The sequence below is a fragment of the Pleuronectes platessa genome, chromosome 20 (genome assembly GCF_947347685.1).
Source record: "Pleuronectes platessa chromosome 20, fPlePla1.1, whole genome shotgun sequence".
Classification (NCBI taxonomy): domain Eukaryota; kingdom Metazoa; phylum Chordata; class Actinopteri; order Pleuronectiformes; family Pleuronectidae; genus Pleuronectes; species Pleuronectes platessa.
The window spans coordinates 19,063,827-19,087,224 of NC_070645.1; the positions used below are offsets into that span (position 1 = coordinate 19,063,827).

Below are 23,398 nucleotides of genomic sequence, written 5' to 3' on the forward strand. Positions count from 1 at the left end.
TCTGGACGTGTTTGGACTCATGTTTAAAGGATTGTGAAGCAGAAGAAGAATAAATAAGTGGAATATTTATCACCCCTTGTTTGTTTATTCCTGCTGTATGACACGAGTCCCCTGGGGGAAGCCTTCCCTGCCTGTTTATATTCCCAGACTGGGCTGGAGCGTCCATTAGCTCGGGGCGTCTGAACGTTTCACCCGGAGCTGGATGGAGGTGTGCAAGGTGCCACTTCACAGGGATAATCACAGGCGTCATTACACACTATCATAATAGAAATGTTATTTTGGGTTGTTTGTCTATAGAGCTTGTGTTTGTTCAGTGGACGTGGACATCAGCAAATTCACAGCATGTTATTATTTGTATCTTTACACAAAGAATCGTGTATTATCACTTTCAAAACATCATTAGCATGATGATTATGATTGTGGTTCTTCATCCAGCCTTTAAAGAGACTGTATTTCAATAAATACAATCTGCCTCCGTTATGTTTTATTTCATCATCTCCATCATATTACATCAAATCTTCATTTCAATCTCTTGCAATTTTGAATATTGACGTGAACCAATATCACGTCTGCCTGGAGCAGGAGATGAAATTAAAACGTCCAGAAGACATGAAAATATGAACCTGCAGGAAACAAACAGAAGAGAATACACTTCTCTACCGAAGCAGGTGAATTCACTGTGAGAGCCGCACACGAGTTCTTCCTTCACCGGGGAGGTTTGTGTTCGCTCCTTTCAACTGGTTTGTTTGTTGTTCAGCAGAATGAGGCAACACTTACTTCACAGATTTACACAAAACCTGGTGGAAGGATTGAGACAAGGGCCCAGAGAGATCCAGACGAGGCAGCTTGAGTGAGTTCAAGGTTTGTTCTCTGCCAGGGGCCATTCCAGTTATTATTATTATTATTAGATGATCAGTTATTATAAAGACTCTGTGTCCACTTGAAACAAACTTTCAGGTGCAGGAAGTCAAAGTGAGGAGCAGAGGAGGATCGGAGAGATAAAGAAAAATGATGCATATGGAAAATAAATAATCTCAAGGCATGAAGCAAGAGAGGAGTTTCACATAATGAGATTTGATTGAGATCCTCTGCCTCACAGTGATCACAGGAATATGTTTTTTTCATTTGCAGAATGTGGTGAACAGGAAGTGATATTTTTTCCTCTCTAAGATACTTTATGTTTTTTCTTCTGATCCAGATTTCTATTTGGATCCTTCTCTTGAAGTTTAGTGTAAATGTTTGGTTAGATTTAGTTTCTGGTGTCTCGGCGAGGAGAAGATCTTTGTTTTGGTTCAAAATAATTACTCAGTTAAGATTAGAGAGTAATAATGTTGATGGTTTAAAGATAGTAACATTTAATGGAGGCTGGTCCCGTCGGTGTTTCGACTGGAATCAACAAATTCCAATATTCCCAGACAGCGTTATTAAAACAGCAGCGTTAAAGGCTCATGCAGCTTCAGCAGAGAAACCTTCTGTGTGTGGGAGCTTTTCCAGTGTTCATCAGAAATCTGCTCAATTTCACAGATCTGTGGTCAGATCTTTTTCGAGGGATCTGACTCGTCCACGCTGAATCATTCACTGTCTCAGGGCATCTGAGAGACGCTCTGCTGAATTCACTCAGCTCTCAGCAGATCCACGTCCGAACTGGGTTCCCACACAAACCTCCAGCACAGATAATGAGGCCGACTGGTGTTCACAGCAGTTGACGCTGTGGTTTGGCCTCGGTTAATTGTTCACACATGAGTAAGTTGTTTTACTGGATCTGAGCATCTGCCTCCTCGGAGCCACAGAACCTTCATTCTGGGTTTGTTTGCTGTGGTTTCTGCAGATTACTTTTTTCACTGATATGTCCATAAGCAGCGGTGCAGATGTTAGAGAGCTGCCCTGTGAATCCTCTTGGAGCTGAACGTGTTGGAATGAACCGATTCAGGCGTGTTGGATGTAGATCCTGAGCTCGATCCGGTTCTTTATCAGGACTTTTTAGGGTTTTACAGCAAGTCAACACATCGGAGTCACTCCAAACAGATAAATAAAAGAGGGGAAAAATGAGATGATGACTGCAGACAGAGAATCACATCTTCTTTATCTTATTTTTATATTAATTTAATTTGTATCTCACCAGACTTGACCCCAAAAGTTAATAATTCTTTCATCTGTGTGATAAAAACTACCTGAAATATCAGTTTTGTCCCGTCATCGCACATGGAGGTGGTGTTTTTCGACACAATGTTGTGGCCAGCCACCAGGGGGCGATGCAGAGAGTTTTTGGGGGAGAAAATATCATCAATTAACTCTTTAAGTCTGAGGAATAATAAGTAGATTCTCTTGAATTAATGGCAAATCATTATTTGAGGCTTTTCCTGTGTTACAGTCACATTTCCTCAATCGTTTCATGAACACATTAACAGAGTGGAAACCTTTCATTCCCCCGGTGGAAGTAAAGTGAACAACGAGCAAAGTGGCATCAATTTTCCCTTTTTGCTGTTGATGAGGAGAAACTGTTCTGTAATCACATCGAGTGGAAACCCGTCAAACTCACTTCTCCCCCTCGTCAGCAACACTTTTTAAACCCGAGGAGGCTCACAGGTTTCAGATCTGTGATTTATTCAGGTAAACAGGAGCAGACCTGTGAGGTAATTGTTTCCGAGCTGAGGTAAGAGGCAGATGTTACTGGAGGAATTCTGCTGATTCTGTTTTCACTTCATATTGTCGTCTTGTGTGTGAACGACTGGTGCAGAGAACCGAGCTGCTGAGGTGTTTAATGTTTAATCTGTTTCCAGTCCTGTTTGTCACCTGCGGGAGGCGGGGCTCACACTCTGACACACAACACTGTGTGTGTCTGTTCCTTAGTAAATCACAAAATATCGCTAAAGCAAACTTTTTTATCTGAGACGTTTTGTTTTGAGATCTTATTTACCTCTGTTTTGTTTTATTTTCCTCTGTCTCCACATTTCTTCATCCTGGCGAAAAAGCCACTTGTCTTGTCTTTGTGTTTGAAAGGTGCAAAACAAATAAACCTTCCTTGTCTTGTTTTGTCTGTGTAAATATTTGTTTCCCCCAGATATTGAAATAATAACTCATTGTGTACGTTTCAAGGAAAGAAAGCAATAAGTGCTGCGAGGGGAGGTGATACATTTTAAAATGACATAATCTGTCTTGTGTTCAGTTCTTTGACTCTGGAAGAAGCTTGTGAAGGTTGTGGAACAGCTTGTTTGGGTTTAAGCTTTAAAACTGTAACTTGAGGAATAAGTTATTGATGATTTAAAGTCTATGAATTAGTCATTATAAGAACTATATGTTTTTACAGGAGGATCTCTCTAAATGTCCTAAATGTCTTCTCAGCCATTGGATGAGCAGAAAATATAAGAATTTAAGAATCAATCATTTTCCATCACTGACGAGCAGCAACAAGCTGGAAAACAAAGACAAAACATCGGAGCAGATCGATAAATACAAGTTTCCAAACGTGAGCTTTAAAAAGTTTAAGGATGGATTTAAAGCTGAAGTTTGATGTAATTCCTTCAAAGGGAAAAACACGATGCTTCTTCTCCGCTCGCTGCCTCTTTCCCCCGGTTCCCTTCAGCCACAGATATCACTGTGTTCACGAGCTGCCACTTCTTAAAGTGATTTCCAAGTGAATGAGCTGCTCCTGTACCTCGGCTGAGAAGTGTCATCGCTGGGTTATGAATCACAAAGGGAATAAAGGGGGCCCTAAATCCCCCCCCACCCCCCCGGTCTTCACAAAAACAACAATGCATCAGGAAACACATTCAGCACCAACAATTTCCTTTCACATCACACGACACAAACACAAACAAAAACACAATTTCAAGCGCCATAAAAATTAGATTGACACCATCTACGTGTACCTGATAAACTGTCATCTGAGTGCAAACTGCTCATTATCATCACTGTACTTCTGTTACTCAGTAAACAAGTTCCTGGAGAGCTGCAGTGTCTCCTGGGAAGTCACCGCTGCTCCTGCATAATTAACGGGGTTAACAAAGGTCAGTGGCCACGAGATGTTTGCAGCTTTGCACCCGGAGATCAGCTCGCCGCCTCAGAGCGAGGCTGTCAGCTTAGAGAGCAGGCGGCAGCAGCGGTGACAGCTTTATTTTCACATGCATAAACACTGTGAGAAAAGAACCTTAGAAGCAGCGTAATACAAAGTGACTGGTTTTAATTAAAGCGCCCATATGTATCAGCGGCGTAATCCCTAACCGCGCTGCAGCACCGGGTTGCATCAGGCATGGAGGCACAGTTTCCTGAGAACCAATAACAAAGAGTTGTCTTTCTATGTTGTGTATTTGTTCATTTCCCTCTGAACAGATTGTGAAGTGAACAATAGGACGTTTGATTCCGAAGCTGCGGTGACAACTCGTCTTTGTCGGATTGTGACAGCGATTGTCGCTCAGACTCGTGTCAGTCAGACAAAAAAAAAAAAAAAAAACACACAATTCACAACCGGAAAACAATGACTCTTTGAAATCCTGACGTTACTGTGGATGGATACTGGAAGAAAAAAGCAGATTTCACTGGGAGTGTTTAGTTTTAGTGGAGCGGTAAACAGGCTGGAGAGCAAAGTGAACAATAAGAGTGGACAGGGCTGCTCACTGGAGCACGACGGGTTGAACCTGATCCAACACAAACAGCGGCTCTGCCACCACTTCTCTGCTTTAGCCCTGGTGTGTAGTAACGGTGGCTCCTCCCGCACACGCTGCCAGTTCACTCATGTTTATGCATTGGACGACTGCCCCCCCCACCCCCCACCCACCTCTTCCCCCCCTGTTGGTGCCCATGTCTCTGTTTTGTCTGTCGATGCAGCCAAGTGCCACTAGACTGGGTAAATCATAAAGTGCAGTGGAAACAGCAGTGTGGGGGGGGGGGGGGGGGGGATAGTGATCACATCCTCTTGTAAAAAGTGAAAGAATGTTTCCATCAAAATGAACCCTAACGACCACAAAGTGCAGCAAAGCATGATGGGACGTTGGTGAAATAAATTTGAAACAAAATGTAAATCAGGCATTTTCACATGTTCAAACATAATCTGTTTCCAATTCAACTTGTAGATGTTTGATTTATTTAATTTATTTGATTTAATGACTGTATGTTTGTCATTGTTGCTTTTTTTAGGATTGTCTGTTTGTCTGTCTTTCCACTTATAGTATGTTAGACTATAAGATTCTGCTCTTAACCTAACCCTCTCTCAAGGTAAACAACAGAATATGGTCTTAAAAGACTGAACAAGGTCATTGGACCTGTGGACAAGCGGCAGACACCAACTGCTTGAGGACCACTGCCAGGGGTTCAAGTGGAGAAGAACATTATGTTGATGAGAAGCTATAAGTATAAGTCAATCTTCAGGTTTTTGTGTAGTAAAAGTCTGTTTACTCGTTTATTTTATGGTTAAAATAAACATCATCCCCAAGAACTTGTTTTGTTGCACTGTCACATAATTCAGCTCCATTATTCTGTCATGTTTACGTCCTGTGCATCATCTGTTCGGTCCATATTTCTGCCGCCTCTCTGTCTCCAGGTCTGGACTCAGCTGCAGACTGAAGGTGTGGAGGTAAACTTATGTCACTTTTTTCCTGCTGCTGCACTGCAAGGGTCATAAATTACCTAATGTCCATTCCAACAGATCAGCGCACATTTACTGAAGCTCAGCCATGAGGTCCGCCTGTAAAAGGTGATAGAGAGAGACAGAGGGGGGGGGGGGGGGGGGGTCTCTGCTTTGTGTGTCTCTGGCTTCCATCCAGACCTTCCATTACGCTGTCAGCAGACCGGGGCCAGAGAGGTTTCAGCCACTCTATTCAACGACTGTGGAAATTGGGCACATTCCGGTTCCTTACCGGAGCCTCACTGCGACTCGGCAGAAACAATTTTGGCAAAATCTGGAAACACTTTCTCTCCGAGCCTTTTATTCACTGATTTGCTGAGGATTGACTCCACGTCCGGTGACTCGCACAGAGCATTTGGTCGGAAAGTGAGGTAAACAGTGTGGGATTGAATGGGAGAGAGTTTTATATGAATTCTTCTTCTTCTGCTTATTAACTTTTGTTGGTGTGGAGCTGTATGACCCAAATTAAAGCTGTAAAACTTTGAAGAAGACGATAATCGCACTCAGTAGATGGTTTAACTATGCCAAGGCCACAGGCTGCACCGAATTTCACAAACGTATAAACATCAGTCCTCTAAATACGCCTGGTTTTATTCAGTTTTTATCAAGAGTCATGATAAATAAGTAAATATGATTATGTAGAAAAATCGCTGAAACCAACCGACTTCTTCTTTGACTCATTCTGCATCCCTCCCTGATGTTTTGTGGAAATCCCCCGGTGCCTTTGTGTATTTGTGTTTAAATACAAACAAACAAACCAACAATTAAACGGGTGGGGCTGAAAACGAGGGAAGAAGTGTTAAAACTCAGAGGCTGCGTCCTTTAAAGATGACAAATGCTTTTTTCCATTCCAAGGATCCCACAGGTGGAATCTTCTCATACCAACATATCTCAGGGTTTATTGTTCACAGGTGACGAAGCATGAAACATGCTGGAGCTACAGAAAGTTAATGATGCAACAGTAAAGAAGAGCCAGTGACACAACTGGGACAATCCTCCAGAATCGTCAAAGTGAATCACGTGAATCCAGAACCGCATTTTGTCGTAGTGTTGTTTATTTAAGAAAACAGTGTTTTATTACACGACCGAACTGCAGTATTTAGCCCTAATTAGTCTTTTTACATCTCTAGTACAAGTCTATTCACATGACCCACCTATAACAGAAACATACACTTTCATGTGGGCCTTGATTAATTACAAAAATTACTCGAGTGTCTCCAAAAATAAAAAAAATTACAGATTGATGACTGAGAGATAAATAGATAAATATACACACGAAAAAGAAAAAAATCTAATCAAACTCAATCGGCCAATAAATAAATAGAACAATAAATAACATTCAAAACATCTTTGGCCAAACTTAGGCCACTTCATCGCCCCCCCACCCCCACAGGGTTGACATTGGTATTGGTCGATGCCCGGGCCAATCACAGCACAGAACTGTCTGCTGAGTCAATCAGCTTCATCACCTATGGGGTTCTAAGGAGCAACACTGGATATGTGGCATGAAATAGCAAGTGACAGAACAATTATATCGAGGCACTTATAAGGATGTTGTGTGTATGCGTCCCCCCCGCCCCCCCCCCCCCCCAAACAGGAAACCAGGTGTGAGACGAGACACAGCGAGAGAGAGAGAGAGAGAGAGATGATGGAGCGTTTGTTTTGCTCGTCCACATGTTCCCTCGTTTTTTTTGTTTTTTACAATTTTGGGACTGAGCATGTTAAATAAAAACAGAAATCAGTGAGCTGGAGAAAATATGAAAACAGATAACATGGGAGGAAAACAATGCTGAAACCTCTGTGTGTGTGTGGGGGTCTGTGTGTGTGTCTGTGTGTGTGATGTGTGTGTGTGTTCAACCAAAAGAACCGTCGTTACATATTTGCTCAAGTCAAGTCTGTGGATCACATCAGTGCGTGTTCTCTGTGGTCGTTGAGTCCGACTGAGTTTCCGACTGTTCCCCGAATATCCCCGCCAATGTCTTGAAGCGGGGCCCCCAGTCGTTGAGGTAGTCGTAGTCCTCCTCCAGGTCCACGGCCAGGGACTCGATGGAGCTGAGCGACTCGGCCACGGAGCCGCCGCCCTCGTAGGCGTACGTGGCCAGCGAGTCGTAGGGGGGGGGCCGAGCTGTCCCTGTCGTGCTCCGTGAGGCGCTGGTGGATGAAGTCCCGGATGTCGGCGCTGTCCTTGGAGGCTGGCGGCCGGGGGCCTCTCTTCAGCTCGGGCTTGACGTCCCTGCGGAACAGGTTCTCTTTGACCACCTTGGGGTTGCGGAGCGTCCCCATGTCGAAGGCGTGCGTGTCCTCCTCGCCGCCGCCCTCGTCGTCGTAGTGGATGACGTTGTCCCGGATGTCCTCTTTGGACGACATGAGAGTCTCCTTCTTCTTCTGCCGCCTCAGGCCCACGTACAGGACCACGATCACTGGGGGGGACACATCGAGAGAATTACACGTTAGACCAGTGAAACTCGATCCAGATGTTCCCGTCTCCCTCGGGCTGATGTGGAAACGCTCTGGTCATCCCTCAACATTTAATCACTGGGTCAGAATAAATTACCTTTCCAGTACGTTAGCGTCCAACGGCATAAACTAATCACATTCCCATCAGCCTCAGCTGCACCTTGTTAAAACCCAATTAGCTAACGTTAGCGACGATGTGTTGAATATCAGCTTGTTTACATTTTCAATGTGGTTGTTGGTAAGTGAGTTAGCACGCTGCTATTAGCAATTAGCTCAAAGCAACAACTGTGTCTGTACCTAAAGCCTCATATAGAACCTCCTCTTGACCACGACCTGATGAGGTCTGATACTGAGACACATTCAGGATGAGGTTGTGTGTTCAGCGCTCATCTGATCACTCAGGACAGATGTTGATACAAGGTCTGAGTCCTGTGTCCACCTCTAGGTTACATCCCACCTATGATTTAACACTAACACACAACTCAGTGACATAGAGCTTCTCTTTGATAAACACGGTCAAATAAAGTCCGTTGAAACAAAAGCTCTGCAGTTTGCAACCTAGATACCTGAAATAGAAAAGAAAAAAAACTGTGGGTTTAATTGCTTTGATGGCACAATGCAAATAATTCTGCAGTGGCAGCAATACACACACACACAGACACACACACACACACACAAACACACACAGCACAGGAGCTGTAACCACCGCTGGGGGGGTGAGTTCTTACCACTGAGAATATACCCAAAGCAACAGTTTACTGCTTTAGCACGCAGCCCTTCAGGGGTTGCGTGAGGTTCTGCATGTTTTTCGGGCACCGCGGCTCCACTGTGAGAAATCCAACACAACACGTAACAATAAATTTCCTCCTCTCCCTTTCTCCTGTCAGTGCAATCTGTCTCCCTCCGTCTATCTCCCCTGCGCCTCTCTCTCCCTGTCTCCTCGGTGAAGAATGCAGTAAAATATGTGTTTTCCCCCCTCTGGGTTTTTAATATACGGTTACACGGAGGAGGAAGAGCAATGGCCGAGGTAAAACTGGAGTCATTCAAATGAAAGAGTCCAATAAATACATTCAGACGGAGAAAAATAACTCTTGAGCAGGTCCCTCACTTTCATCCTCCCTTCTTCCCGTCACTCCATCCTTCACTGGGATGGTATCTACCTGTGTGGGGGGGATAGTGTGTGAGCTCCCCCCAGTGGCTTCCAGGCAGACTTCACCAGCACCGACTGGAGGTCACAGTGGCTGAGCAGCTCGTCAGCACCCAGGACACATCGGGATGAAAGGAACCCGCCGAGCAGATGAAAGTCTCGGTGACGCTCTGTTTCATTTACCTCAGCGTTTGTGTGTGTGTGCGCACAGGAGAACGACGACAACTGGGTCATCCTGACAAATCCTGCACAGGAGCTAAGTGGCTCTATGCAAATGTTCCCGGTGTGGGGCCCTGCTGCTCGGCGCCGCTCTCCTTCCCGGGGACGGTGTGTCGGCCTCGCCCTCGGGTGAGAGCCGACTCTGAGCTTTGAAAACATCTCTGTGTTTCTCAGATGAAGTGAGAACACAGATTGTGTGTTTTTCTGTCCCAGCTCGTGAAACACACAATGAAACCGAAGCTGATATTTCACATGAATGTGAACAGAAAGAGGATTAATGCTGAAGCCCAGTCTCATTGCATGGATGAGTCTTTTTGAGCCATATATTAGCGGCAGAGAGCAAAATAATTACAGCTCAATTCAAAGGTCACGGCCACCCTTGACTTCCACTGTAAAATGAGAACTTCTTTAACAACCCACCATCCCACATTCATAATTTAGGAAATGATGCCATAAACCTACATTTACTTCTTCCTCGCTATATGCAGATGAGCTTGGACATTAATGGCGGGGAGTTAAAGAGGAGTTTTACGACTATGACCTTGTGGGAAAGGCCCAGTAAAAGCCCGGGAAGTGGCCACAGAGCAGAAAAATTGGATTTAGTTTATGGAGCCAAGCGACCCTCCCTCCAATTTCAAATGTCTCACTGAATGACCAAAATCATATGGACTCAGTAATTAATTGTGGTCACTCCCAGGGAGAGGCCGGCCAACTCTGCTACTGAGCTCAGTGTGTGTGGATTCAGGTTCTGCCAGGAAGGGCAACACATTTGAAGCGTGACTAAATGAAAATACATCTGCAATTTAAATACTAACAGCTTTTGGAGGGAATTTGAGCTCAATAATTTTACAATAAAATTTAAATTTAACATTTTAAGCTAATCAACATTTAAAAGCTGCACCAAGGACTAATCTACTATTTCCAGAAATCTCTGTTAGTATATGGCTCTGATCATTTTATCAGCTTGACACTTGACATGTGTCTCAAATGTGGTGCGATTTGGGAACATGATAATATATAACAATATATACCTGGAAATTCAAAGATATGCTTTAAAGCCAGGAGCTGCAGGGTTCCCTGTGTGCTGTGATACTGAAAGGAGGATTGTTTAGAAGCCAGGAGGCGACAGCTCTCACCTAACAGGATGATGATACAAAGAAGGATGGCAATCAGAGCGCCGGTGCTGAGACCCACGGGCAGGAAGATGGCCTCCGCGCTGCAGGTCAACAGGGATCCATCGGACTCGCACCCACACACGCGGATGGTCAGGGTGCCTGTGCTGCTCTTGGGTGGGTAGCCATTATCTTCTATCACCACGGGAAGGACAAAGATCTCCTGTAAACGCCGTCTGAAGCCGTTCCGCTTCGTTACGATTCCAGCCGTGTTATCTGGAGGAAGGAAAAGGGGGGAGAAGGTTTTTTCTTAGAAACGAATGCAGTGTTAGATTAAAAGACTTTTGCAGATTTGTGAGCGGAGGCCTAAAGTGCTGCAGCGAGCGCTTAGTCCTTGATCTGTGCAGGTTAGAGGCTGATCGGACCAAAGCCTCAGAAACGTCTCCGCCCTGCTTCACCTCACATCAGTCGGAGAATCCCCTGAGCTACACTACAAGTCCGACGGTCCAAGAGCGAGAAGAGATACAACTTTTAAAATGTCTGATGACTCTTTATGTTTGATACCAGACGAGCTGCAACATATCAAAGCCTCGGCTTATCAAAGCTCTCTCCACTTTTACACTCATTCCAAACGCTGATGGAGCCGAATCACACGCAGAACATTATTCTCTGAAACACTGCAAAGCCCTTTTCCATCTGCGTGCACGGTGAGAACTACTTATGTTGTTATTCCGCTATCTGCTGGTGCAGGCGGCATCGCTCCGGAGAAACAGCAGTTTAGCAATGATAGATAAAAGATAAACACACACACAGACACACACACAGAGGGAGGAACTTGGGGAGACAGCCTCAGGTGAGTGGATGGCGAGTGGAATAGAGGTCGACAGTGCGTACGAGGGAGAGAGGGAACGTGTCGGGTTGAACCTGCCGGGTTCTGCCGGGTTACAGCGAGCCTGTCTGACCCTTGTCCAGCCGAGTTTGTTCCGCTGATGAAACCTGGCACATTTTCCTGACAGGAGGTCAGGCGTGTTGGCACACCTTGCATGTTGTGCACAACTGTGATTTTTTTTTTTGTGTGCTCGTGCTTCCCGCTCCCTCTCTTGCAGAAACCTGTCCACTGTGCCCGTGGAGTTTGTATTTCCTGTCCCTGCCGATCACATCTCGCTCTGTATCTGCAGAGTGTACTCACAGTCCCAGCCCCCCCCCCTCCCCCCGGCAGTCAGGGAACCGCAAGACACCGTGTCCAAGAGGGAAAAGTGGATCAGAGGGTCGGGCCGCGGCCTGTCAGGGGAGGTGAACGCATTCGATTCCCGAGCCTCATTCTGCCACGTCTCACTTTTCATTACCAATCTCCCTGGTTAGACTTCAAAGGGTTTGGCTGGTGCTCACCGCAGAGTTTAATAAAAACCATAAAAACCATAAAAAACGCTTCATGTGGTAAAGATATTTTTAGAAGTGAAGCGGTAACGTGCCACTCCTGCTGCTCAGGTAAGAAGTTGTTGATCATCATTACTGTCGGCTGATAGATAGTGAACACGTTTCACATATATATAATGAGCTCTAGCAAGAAACTTTTTATATAGTGATATTTCAATTTATGATAAATTATTTAAAAAATACACATCATAATCACACATTACACAAATTTTTCGACTTTTTCATGACATCACTTATCATTTTACATCATATGATGAGGAACAATTCCCTGATAAAGGACATCTGTATATTACACATTGATATTTGTGAACATATCTTGGAAAATGTGTTTTTTGGACCACATCCCTCTCGCCCTCGACCTTTTGAATCAGCTCCAACAGCTACAATGTTTGATTTCCCAGAATGCACTGCTCCACCAGCGTGCAGGTCCTGATTTATAATGATGACAGTCACCTTGTTTAAATTGTTTAAGTGATGAAGCTACATAAACTGTCAGAAGCTAAATCTTCAACTCTCTACTTCACTGTGTCACTCTTCACTGATTCTCCAACTCAGCTGTTGTCAGATTGAGAGAAAAACTTACTTCCAAAGTCTCGGATGGTGAAATTCTTGTTGCTTTTGAAATCTTCCTTTGGCGATTTGAAGGAGAAATGTTGTCCAGACATCGGGAGGTCCTGGTCTTTTGCACCAAAGGTTTGAATCACCTGTGGCAATAAGAATGAGACAAAAATGTGATATTATATTATTAATTTGCAGGTCAGTTTGTTCCTGAAGAAGAAGTGAAAACATTTTAACACGGACGTGGAGTTATAAGCTAGTCCTGACCCGACTGCCTGTCAGAGCTGTCGGAGTGGAAACGAGGCAGTGACCTGTTCTCTCTCAGTATCTCTGGATACAGTCTCTTGATTGATAACTCCTTGAAATCTCTGGATGAACCCGACTCCCTGTGTGATGGATTAAACTCATCTCGAGCTGATGGAGCTTGTTCAGGAGTCGAGAACAGAAAACAGTTGTTTCTATTTGACGTCTGCTCTGAGCCACAGAACGACCCACAATAACAGAAGAGAGCAGATTTGATTAATCCGACAACAAACTGGATCTCTGTGTGAAAATGGGTTTATTGAAACAACACCCGACTTCAGACCGACTTCCCTGCGCTCGGCACAGACTGCTGATTCAGCCGCCTCTGCACCAGACTGCTGACGGCCTTTTACACTTCCTTCCATTTCCCCAAAAGGTTCTTTGAGCTTTTTCTGGATCTGTCTCTCCGGCCCAGCTGTGACGCCCGTCTGCTCTTCACCTCTCGCTGGGCTTGACCTCCTGCAGACCTGATCCCCCTGCCCGCCCCCCCCCCCCCCCCCCCCCCCGCCCCCGGATCCCCCAGGTACAAGAGGGCAACTCATCAGCCCTCCTGCCCGGTTCCATTAACCCCACGATGTCGCTCCGTGCCTCGCTCACCTCTCTGTATTTGAATAAGATTCCCTGAAGGGGAGTGAACGTGACACCAGGTGAGATGAGTGTTTGTTGTTCCCCCCCCCCGGCGGCAGATGTACACTTCACACTATTGATTCCCTGCAACCAGATTAGCTTTGTGATGAATAAATCTAGAGCAACAATTAAACTTCCGTGTAATCTGTCAAACTTGTTTTTTTAGTGAATCAATTCTGTCAGAAATAAATAACTAAAGCCCGTCAGACTTCACAGCAGCCCATATATCCAAATTACATGTTTGCTGTGTGTCCCAATGGAAGAGCAGTTAAGTTGCATCCAATAAAACTGCAGAGTCTCAGTCGTCATAATCCTGTTTACCAACCCACATTCCATGTTTAATATATTCTACAATAAACACTGAACCGGTGAACATATCAAATCTCTATGTATGACACTGGCTCATATTGTAAAACATATTTGGCAGCTATTAAAACAACAATAATTTCTATATTAATTATCATCATCTTTTATGTTGAAATGTGTATTTTCCTTCCCTCTTAACGTGTTTCCCATCTCCTCCCATCACAAGTGGAGCTGCGCCGGCTGCAGCTGCTTATTATCTTCTTGCTATTGTGCACGTGAAACGGTTCGAAGCTTCTTCTTCTCTTGCACATTGTAAGTCAAGCCAGATAAGAGCGCCGGCTAAAAGGCCTCAATGTAAAATGCAATTATTCCAGCATAACAAGCTGACTCAGCTGGTTAGCATTCAAATGTGGCATTTTGAAAAAGGCAAAGGAAACACATTAAAGAGTGAAGAGCACATGATAGCACTGCTGCTCCTCAGTGTAGAACTCCACTGTGCTAAGTGCTGGGTTTTCTTTGTGGGACTTTTTTCTCATTTCACACTTGACTGGTTGACCTGCCGGGTCGCTAAATACAAAATAAAGTAAAATAAATTACAAAATAAGGAAATATTCTACTGTATCTCTGGCACGTTTTAAAAATCTTGCTTTTTATAAAAAAGTTTTTTCGTAGATCAGTTGAAATGACTTGAAAAACCAGATCTTATCTCCAATATTCAGAAAACATGAAGAATTCTGAACAGAGTTTGGTGGATTTGTTTCAGCTGCAGCTCTTCTGGTTCAGGAAGCAGAGGATCATGGGTATTCTCCATGTGTCACTGCAGAGGGCGCTGTTGCTCAGTAAAAGTTAGACCCACACTCTTTCCACAACAACAGTGAGTTCCATCTCAGTTCGTCCATGAGCTTGTGTCGCAGCGTGAGTCTCAGAAACTCTGTGGTTTGTGTGTTTTTCTGCAGCGGCAGTGCAGGAAACCATTACGGGGGAAAAGGTGAAGGATTTTTACAGGAGAGGATCTGCAATTCTTCAACATCCACCAGCTGTGCACAACACCTGGAGGCATCACGCTGTGGAAACACCACAGGAAAGTGTACACTCAGCACCGGAGGGCAAGAGAGGAGGGAGGAGATAGAAAGCTGGAGATTAGAGTGAGGGAGAAGGAAATAGGACAGAGGAGAGAGGAGGGAAGGCGGTGACTTATAAACACCAGACACATATTGTGTGTTAATGCAGCTGAACTCGATGTAGGGTGGTTGTTGTCTGTCAGTGTTTCTCCCTTGGTCTTTGTGTACTTTGTGTACTGCTGAGTGGATTCAAGACTTCAGCAGCTCATCGATGGAAAACTTATCTTTGTCCTTCAGCATCAATTAGCTTCTTCCCTTTCTTCTAAGAGTCGACCTTGACGGTGGGAAATACGGCAAATTCACAGGAAGACAGTGACGCCTTCAGACAGGAGGGCGCCGCCGTCACAGGCCGAGTGTGATGAGGACTCAACAGCGATATGATTGACTGCCAAAGGAGCTGTTCCCTCGAAACGCTAAGTGCATATAGATGCTAGTTTATGGGCTAATTTACAGGCACAGGTGGTTTACAATGCACACGGGCACATTCTCCGCTGCATCTCGAATACATCATGGGCAATGTGCTCCAGGTTGCTGATATGCAAAGTGCCGCGGCGCTGTGTGATTGCCTCTCCTGCAGAATCTGAGTATATGACACAATCAGTGGGAGATGTAGATTCGTGGCGAGTTGAACGGTTCTCAGCGGAAAAAACCCTTGAAAAACAAAAAAGGTTTTATTCAAGCGACCTCGTGTTAGAACGATGAGAACCGACCCTCTGTGAGGTGTCGATATCAAAACCTAATGGTTTGTGTTAACGTAGAAGAATCAGCTGTTTCCTGCCCAGGTGTAAACAACGGCTCTTTGCCAGCGTTTACATGAATCAACACCTCACAGATTCAATTTAACACCTTCCCGTGGTTTTCAACAGGCACCTTGAAGCCACATCAGCTCCACGAGAGGACAAACAACACTCCGTCAACTCGCTGAACACATCAACACGTGTAAATGAAAACGTTACCTGTCCCATTTTAGCATTTTCACACACGAAGGTCTCGTAAGGACTGGAGAGTTCAGGCGGGAACTCGTTGATGTCCAGGACGTGGACGGTGACGGCCACTCGACTGGTCAGGACGGGGCTGTCTGGAGGAGACACACAAAACAGATTCAGGTAATCATATTTTTACATATGGGGGCTGGACAGAGTTTTGTTTTCACAGCACTGACATCATGTGGATTTCTTAAGTACTAACGTCTCATGAGCCAAAGTATAAAGGGTTATGACAGACTGGTTAAAGCGGCCCTTGTGTCCTGGTGTCCAATCAGAGCGTCTCTCGGCCGTCCGGTGAGACACTCTGGTCAAACACCAGATCTGGATCCTGTTGCTCTGTACACTGCACCTGGACTCTGCTGTTTTTACGACGCTTTCGATTAATGATGAAAAGGAGAATTAAATAAAAACAAACACAAATGCATCCCATGTGTTGCCTACAAATAAAGCAAACCCCCCCACACCCACGTTATGGAATATGGCTCCACGGAGAGAATCACTTCTTTTTTAGTTTTTTTCTTTCTTCCTCTGCTTCTGTTATGGGTTTGAGCCATAAGATGTGCAGCCCATATTAATTATAGCGTGAAGGCCCCCTTGAGAGGGACTAGCTTGAATCCAGGGTTATTTTTTACAGTGTTTCCTCACTGCAGGGGCACAGTGGGGAAATGTTCTTTTTATGTGGGAAGCCCGAGTAAAGGTAAACTTTATGGATTCGATGTGGGAATAGGCTTTTCTCTGCAGCAGGGGGCTTTATGTGCACTTATTTGTGTGAGTGCACATGTGCGTGGGTGAGAAGGTTTGTGTGTAGTTGGCTGTTTGAATAGAATGCAGGGGTGGAGAGCCAGGGGGGGGCAGGTGGATCTTTGGAGTCGTCTCAAGGGGATTGGAGACGCAGCTCAGTTAGTAACCTGTCTCTGACCTTGATGGAGCAGGCAATCTTCCCACAGAGGTAAAAAATGACACTGAGCATGGGATTTGCTGCTTTGCACAGACTGAACCACTAACACCGATGCTTCGCCAGCGGAAAAACAGATATTTTCTGTCAGCGAGGTCCTGACGTCTTTTGCCCTTTAAAAAAAAAACCTGCAGCCACTTCAAATCTTCCAAATTAATGAAATCTGTAAAAAAATAAAGTCCAAGAAGTCCTTGAAACAGACATTCGTCATCTCCTCCTCGTCTCATCACTATCAACTGTTTCCTGACTCCCAGTGCATCATGGGTGATATGTGTTTCAGCCCACTAGAGGGAGCAATGGCATCGTGGTTGTATTCAGCTGTGGTGAGCGTCTCAGCCCAGGAACACATGCTCTGTTTATTTCACTAAAGCAGAATCCTGCATTGCTTACTCAAGCTGTCGGCCATAAAGTTCTCTAGCTTATACTGCTTTAATGCTGGATATACATGTTTTTTTTTGATTAAGATGATTTTTAATTAAAAAACCTCACTCCACTTTAAAGTCTGCTGCAAAACAGAGATAGACAGATTCCTCCTGGAAGATAATCCAGTGAAAATGCAGCTGCGGCCGCACTAAGTAAGAAATAAAAAACTCCCACAACGTAAATGTTAACTGTGAAATTAAATCAGCTGCTGCAAATAGATGTAAAGTGTGTTTCCTCATCGCCTCCTGCCAAGGTTATTATTGCATTAAATAGATCTTCCTCTTTCTTTGACTCCTAAAAAACTGCCGGTGGGTTTAAATGCCCCCCCCCCCCCCCCCCAAAAGGCTCTTATTTAACAAGCCTTCTGCTGTGCACCGCGTCCCAGGGGAGCAACACACACACACTGCTCTCATTTTGCTGCATGACTGCGGTGTCTAGCGATGACCGCACAAATCTCCGAAGGCTTTGTGTCGGTGAAGAGTCTCCAACTCAGGTGTTGTGCTAATCACGGCCGGGGGGGGGGGGGGCGTCATTCAAGGGAGAATGTCATCAGACGTCTGGTATTGTTGGATGTTTCCTTTCCCGGGTCTTTGTGACGGGGAATAAAAGGTGCGGGAGGATAAATGTTAAAACAGAAAAAAAGCATCAAGGACAAACAGCAGATGCAGACACAGGTCAAACACTGAGGTCTGCAGTAATTTGTTGTGTTTTGAAAACTGCTGCCAACTGAGGCTGCTCCAGACGACTGTGTGTGTGAGTGTGTGTGAGTGTGTGTGTGCATTATTTGTACGGGTATCTTTGTTTTTTAGCATATATTGATGTTCTTCATGGTTCAAAACCCGAATAACAGTCAGCGACGATAACACAATGTATCACAGAGGAGCCGTAACAACAATCCAATACTCGCAACACAAACTTCTGCCAAATCTCACTCAAGGTCACCAACACATTTTGAACTGAGTAGTTGCGACTCAAACCCTGGAGTCGGTTTTATCTGCACCAGTGCAACCATTACTTTTATTAAACACTGGCTATATGGATGGGACTTTTCTTTTCTTTTCTGTCGTGGAGGGGGGGGGGGGGTTGTTGTCTCTAGACAAACATCAGTCCTTGGTGAGGAGAAGCAGAAAGGTGGGTGTAGAGTCTGACTTTGGGAAAAGAAAGGCGATAGGAATGCGGTGAGGCGGAGGTGTAGGTGAGATTCCTGCGTGGGATGCCCTTGTGACACAACCTCCTTCTTCCTTTCAGTTTATCTCCTCCTCACATTCCATGACACTCGTACACATGAGGCACACAACAAAACAACACACACTAACACAGACACACACATTGAAAACAAAATTAGCATGTCACAGCCATGACCTTGAGGGGAAGTGAGTAACATCAGTTTCCAAGGCGACAATGACTGGAGTTTTAACGGGCTGTATTTCACAGTCGATCCTAATGAATATACAGCGTGGGTAATTTTGATTGAGCACCCGCCTGCCTCTGGGATAATGACTTTGACGGTTCTTAGCAGATTTGATGACTTGATGACGATGGATTTGCTTATTTATCCGGAAATTTGCTCCACTTCCTTCATAAAAACGTAATTAGCTTGATGGCATGTCTTAGAGCCACGGCTCCACATTAGCTCGCTCTGCTCACGACACGCTGCGACTCCATCGCGGCTGCATCTGCCGGCTGTAAAAACTCTGAAAGGTTCCCGTCTTTACTGCAGTGTAAGTAAAAGTTGACTCTGGCAAGGGGGGGAAGCTCCCATCCCGATGCCAATGTCATCAAACGTGTTGGAAAAAGGGGGCAGTTAAAAACGAAAACAGAGTTGGCGAGTGTGCTCGAGGAGAAAATGTCCTGAAGATACATTTCCTCCGGGGGAGTCATCATGGTTTATAGGCACCTATAAACCTTTCTGGAAAAAAATGGGATTGAGTATTGACTTGAGTAAAAGTGTGTTAAATCCTTCACACAGATTATGGCCGGGGACGGACACTGACACCTGCATGAATCACGATCCATCCCGATGTCATACTCACTGAGTTTGGTGGCCACGATGGAGATGTTGTGCTGGGCGATGGTCTCTCTGTCCAGTTGCTCGTTGGTGGAAATGGTCCCCTCCACTGGGTCGATGTCAAAGTAGCTGTCCATGTCGCTCTTCCAGTCGATGGAATACCTGGGGGAAAAGAAACCTGTTTGTTTAATGTCATTCATATCCAACGTAAACCAGTGGATTTAACCACCGTGATCCCCCCCCCTCACCCCCATCCCTCCCTGGGCTCATGAATTAGATGTAATATAATGTTGGCACAGCCTCCATTACTCATTCTGAATGGTCATTTCTAGAAAAATGTGCTGAGGATCGCATATACATTCCAATCTAGTAATGGGGGACACGTACTTTGGTCGATGCTGAGCAAACGCTTTTTTCTTGGGAGCATAAATGAATTTTAGGCACTTTTTGAAACCATATCAATCTCTCATGGACCCGACGCAGAACCAAAAGGCTTGAGATGCTCGGCTCGGTGTCTGAGAACAGAGGGGGAGACGTCCTCCTCTGTGAAAGACGTCTCTGGTCTTGTCCACAGTGGCTCTGAATGCAAACTGAGACACAGAAGAGATCTGAAACCAAGCGGCGTGCCACTGACAGCACCATTCATCACGCCATGCTATTTGAACTTAAAAGGCGATTTTTCATTAATAATTTTGTTGTCATCATCGGCGGCGTTTCCCGGAGGGGACAAGAATATGTTGTTGTCTTTTATGGATCTTCACAGGGACGGTCAGGGGTTGAGGGTTCGGTGCCTTGCTCCTGGACGGTACTTCATTTCTCATGGGCTTGAGGCTCGAGCCTTTCAAATCAAGAACAGACACCATTCTGCCATTTTTTGTTCTTTCACAAGGGCAAAGCTGTTTGATCTTAAAAAGGCTATTTCTGGTTAATATTTATCAAGCTTGTTTTTGAGCACTGTAGAATCTGGACTCGGGCGTCGGGAGGAAGATGCTCCTGGTATGTTCAGACTCCACTTCAGGAGGAAATACTTTACCAGCTTTCGTTCCGTCAAATTTTCTGTTTCAATTCAGATTTGTCCACGTCCGCTCTTTACCGCCGTGCAGCCTTCAAGCGAACATGATCGTGTCCAAAGAGTTTAGTGAGAGTCTCTTTGATAAATAGCACAGCCAAACTCCCCATCAAGAGTTCAAGAGATCAATGGCTTGCAATTTTACCTCGGGGCAAAACTCTTGCTTTTTTTTTGTTGTGTTATTTGAGTCAAGTTGCTTCTGATGTATACGTTCACAGTCGGTGTGGCCCGGCCTCTTAACCGGGATATTAAAGGCTGAGTCACAAACACTGTGTGGGTGAACGTTTTTGAAATTTCCCTCTAACAAGACAACAAACCCCAGCGGCTCACTCTGCTCTCAAGCTAAATGTCAAAGTGTTTTTACATCTACCGAATGATTCCACAAATGTCTGCATGTGTGTCTGTGTGGAATAAATATCTAACAAGCCAGTTATGTTGTCAGCTTCACACTCAATACCTTCAATTTAAATATTTCTACTAAACTGCAGCAATGGTCGACAAATCAACTCCAGGTCATTTTGATAATTTGATGTTTTTGTTGTTTTTGCTTTTTGTTTTGTTGGTGCTGATCTCATCCAAAGAATCACTTCCTCTATAGCACGTTGTCTTCAAAGTAAAAGCTCAGCGTTTGTTTGTTTCTATAATGCTTCATACCGAGCAGGACTACAAACCTTTTATTTGGAAATGTTTGAAGACTGTACCGGTTGTTAATCAGACCTGAAATACTTGAATGCAATGTTTGAAAAATATATAAACCACACAAATAAAGTATCATTTCATAAAAACATTGCGTTCAGTGCAGATAAACCAGGTAGGATGAACACAACATATTCTAACTTCACTCTGCACACAGACAATAGAAAGCGACTCTGTATTGTACAAGTGTCTGAGATCGACTCACTAATGACAAAGAGTAATTCTGCAGCAGCACAGGACAAGAGGACAGAACATTACAACCAGGTTTACAAAGGGACACTGCACTAGTTCAACTTTCCATTAAAGAGACCAGTGCTCACCAGCAGCCGTGAGAGAGACGTCACACATCTATAGGCTCTGGACTAAAGGCTGCACACATGTTAATTAGTGTTATCTCCTGCTCTGGACTACATTGATGTTAATTCAGTCCAGTGAGCCTAACGCACAATGCACGAGGTCATTTCAGAGAAAGAGACGACACATGTGAGTTTATTTGCCACAGTTATTGATTTTTCAGAGTTCAGGGTTCTGTCGCGGATCCTTCACGGCCCCGGGACATTGTGGCTCTTCAGGGTTTTTTTCCTTCTTCGCGTGATTTGTGATATTACCATTTTAGACAGAGGCCAAAAGTGCAGTGTTTAAAACTCATTCAAACTCGAGGAAGCTCTTTAGAAACGTCCAACAATGCAGTATTCATGATGCCCTTTTGTCTCCCCGGAGATAACTCCGGCACTATACCGCTAAATAGCAGAATCAGTAGAGTCTAAAGTCTAAAAGCATAATTCCCTATGCATGATGGGTCATTGGGTCTATTGTTCTGCAGTGAAGAATGCACGGCTGCTCTCTGAAGGCACACAAAATGAACAATGTCAGCTGTGATATTGATGAATATTTAAAGTGCTGGAGACAAAGTGGGGATCCGCAGAGTGGAGGGCTATAAGCTTTTTGTTGAACGAATATCTGCCTTTTTCCATTCTTTTGTTGTCTCCGGAATAAAATATTCATAATAAAACAACTGCGTGCAACAGGTATCTTTGCCATTTGCGTGGCGCTCCGGCGATACATCTTCCAGGAGCCATTAGCACAAAGCAATCTGCCCGAGCAACAGCAGCTAATAGATTTTAAAAACAAAAGGCTCCTCATTCATTTTTTAATGCACTTCCTTTGTCTTTTGGAAAGACAGTCTATTGTTATCTCAGGTTCTATGTCGGGATAGCATGCATGTGTGTGTTTGTGAGGTGCACAGTAACACACAGAGATTGGAAATGACTCGGCCTCAGTATAAATCAGGTGTTGATCAAGGCGTGTCAGATCTATAACATGAAGTAATGATGTTTGAATGTCTCACTGGATAAATACCAACTACAGACCGGGGATCAGCCAAGTGTGATAGTCTGATGTTAAACATGTATGTTATACATCAAGGAAGGAGACGTTGAGCGAGAGAAAACCCAAAGACCCCCCAGCCGAGCCGTGATTCAAACCAAGAACCTTCTTCTTGATTTTTATTTTCATGTGCAACATACAAATTAAGAAGAAGTGAAAGAGCGTTTCACTTAATGTTTACCTCCTTTGCTTCTGTGTGGCAACAAATCCACTGCTTCACTTCTTATCAGCTCTCACGCTCTATTTAGATCATATCTCTACCAAACGATATGGTTTTAATGAGTGTGTGCAATATTAAGGACATTGGGAAAAACGAAAGCATGGGAACAACTTCCTGTTCTTAATTTAGTCAATTTCAACAAGAAACTAGGAGAACAGAACTCTGACAAGATCGTGTTAGATCCATCTCACTTCTCTGCAAAGCCAAACAACACCACAGCCCCTGAGCACAGTGCTGTATAGTTCTTAATCTAAATAAGAAGTGGAACTAAAGAATATTTAATTATCATCCCAATAAAAGACTGTGTATTCGAACACAATGTAGAAAATAAAACTTAAAAAAGCTTCAAAGACTGAAGCCAAATGCAAGACAAGCAACCATTTGGTAAAATAATTAAAAGAATGTGTCAAATTTAAGATAGGTTGCAGAAATTGAAGTGACTGGAAGTTTTTAACTCTATAAAGTTGCTGTTTTAAGGACATCGGCTGAAATAGTAAAAGCTACGTGAGTTCCCATTGCACCACATATAACACAGAGATGTCACATTGAAAGTGAACATAAGTTACATCAGCTGCAGCTAAAATACAGTTTGAATGAATTTGAAATGCAGCTTTAATACAGTTTGTATCAGTCATTGTCAAACTGAAGCTAGATAACATCTGCACTCTCATGCAGATTCTCATTTTCACAGTGAATACATCAGGTGCAGATATGTAAATACAGGTCCACTAATAACGTTGGTAATATT

At 44.3% G+C, this 23,398-nt stretch overlaps 1 protein-coding gene across 1 annotated transcript in view; it reads right to left on the reverse strand.

The window, feature by feature from the left end:
- Window positions 1-7,527: 7,527 nt before the first annotated feature.
- LOC128425681 (cadherin-12-like) overlaps window positions 7,528-23,398 on the reverse strand; it is a 60,633-nt gene continuing 44,762 nt past the window's right edge. Inside the window, 6 exon segments of the mRNA XM_053412410.1 lie at window positions 7,528-7,737; window positions 7,739-8,040; window positions 10,580-10,831; window positions 12,576-12,696; window positions 15,864-15,985; window positions 19,305-19,441. Of these exon segments, the coding sequence (XP_053268385.1) occupies window positions 7,528-7,737; window positions 7,739-8,040; window positions 10,580-10,831; window positions 12,576-12,696; window positions 15,864-15,985; window positions 19,305-19,441 (1,144 nt within the window).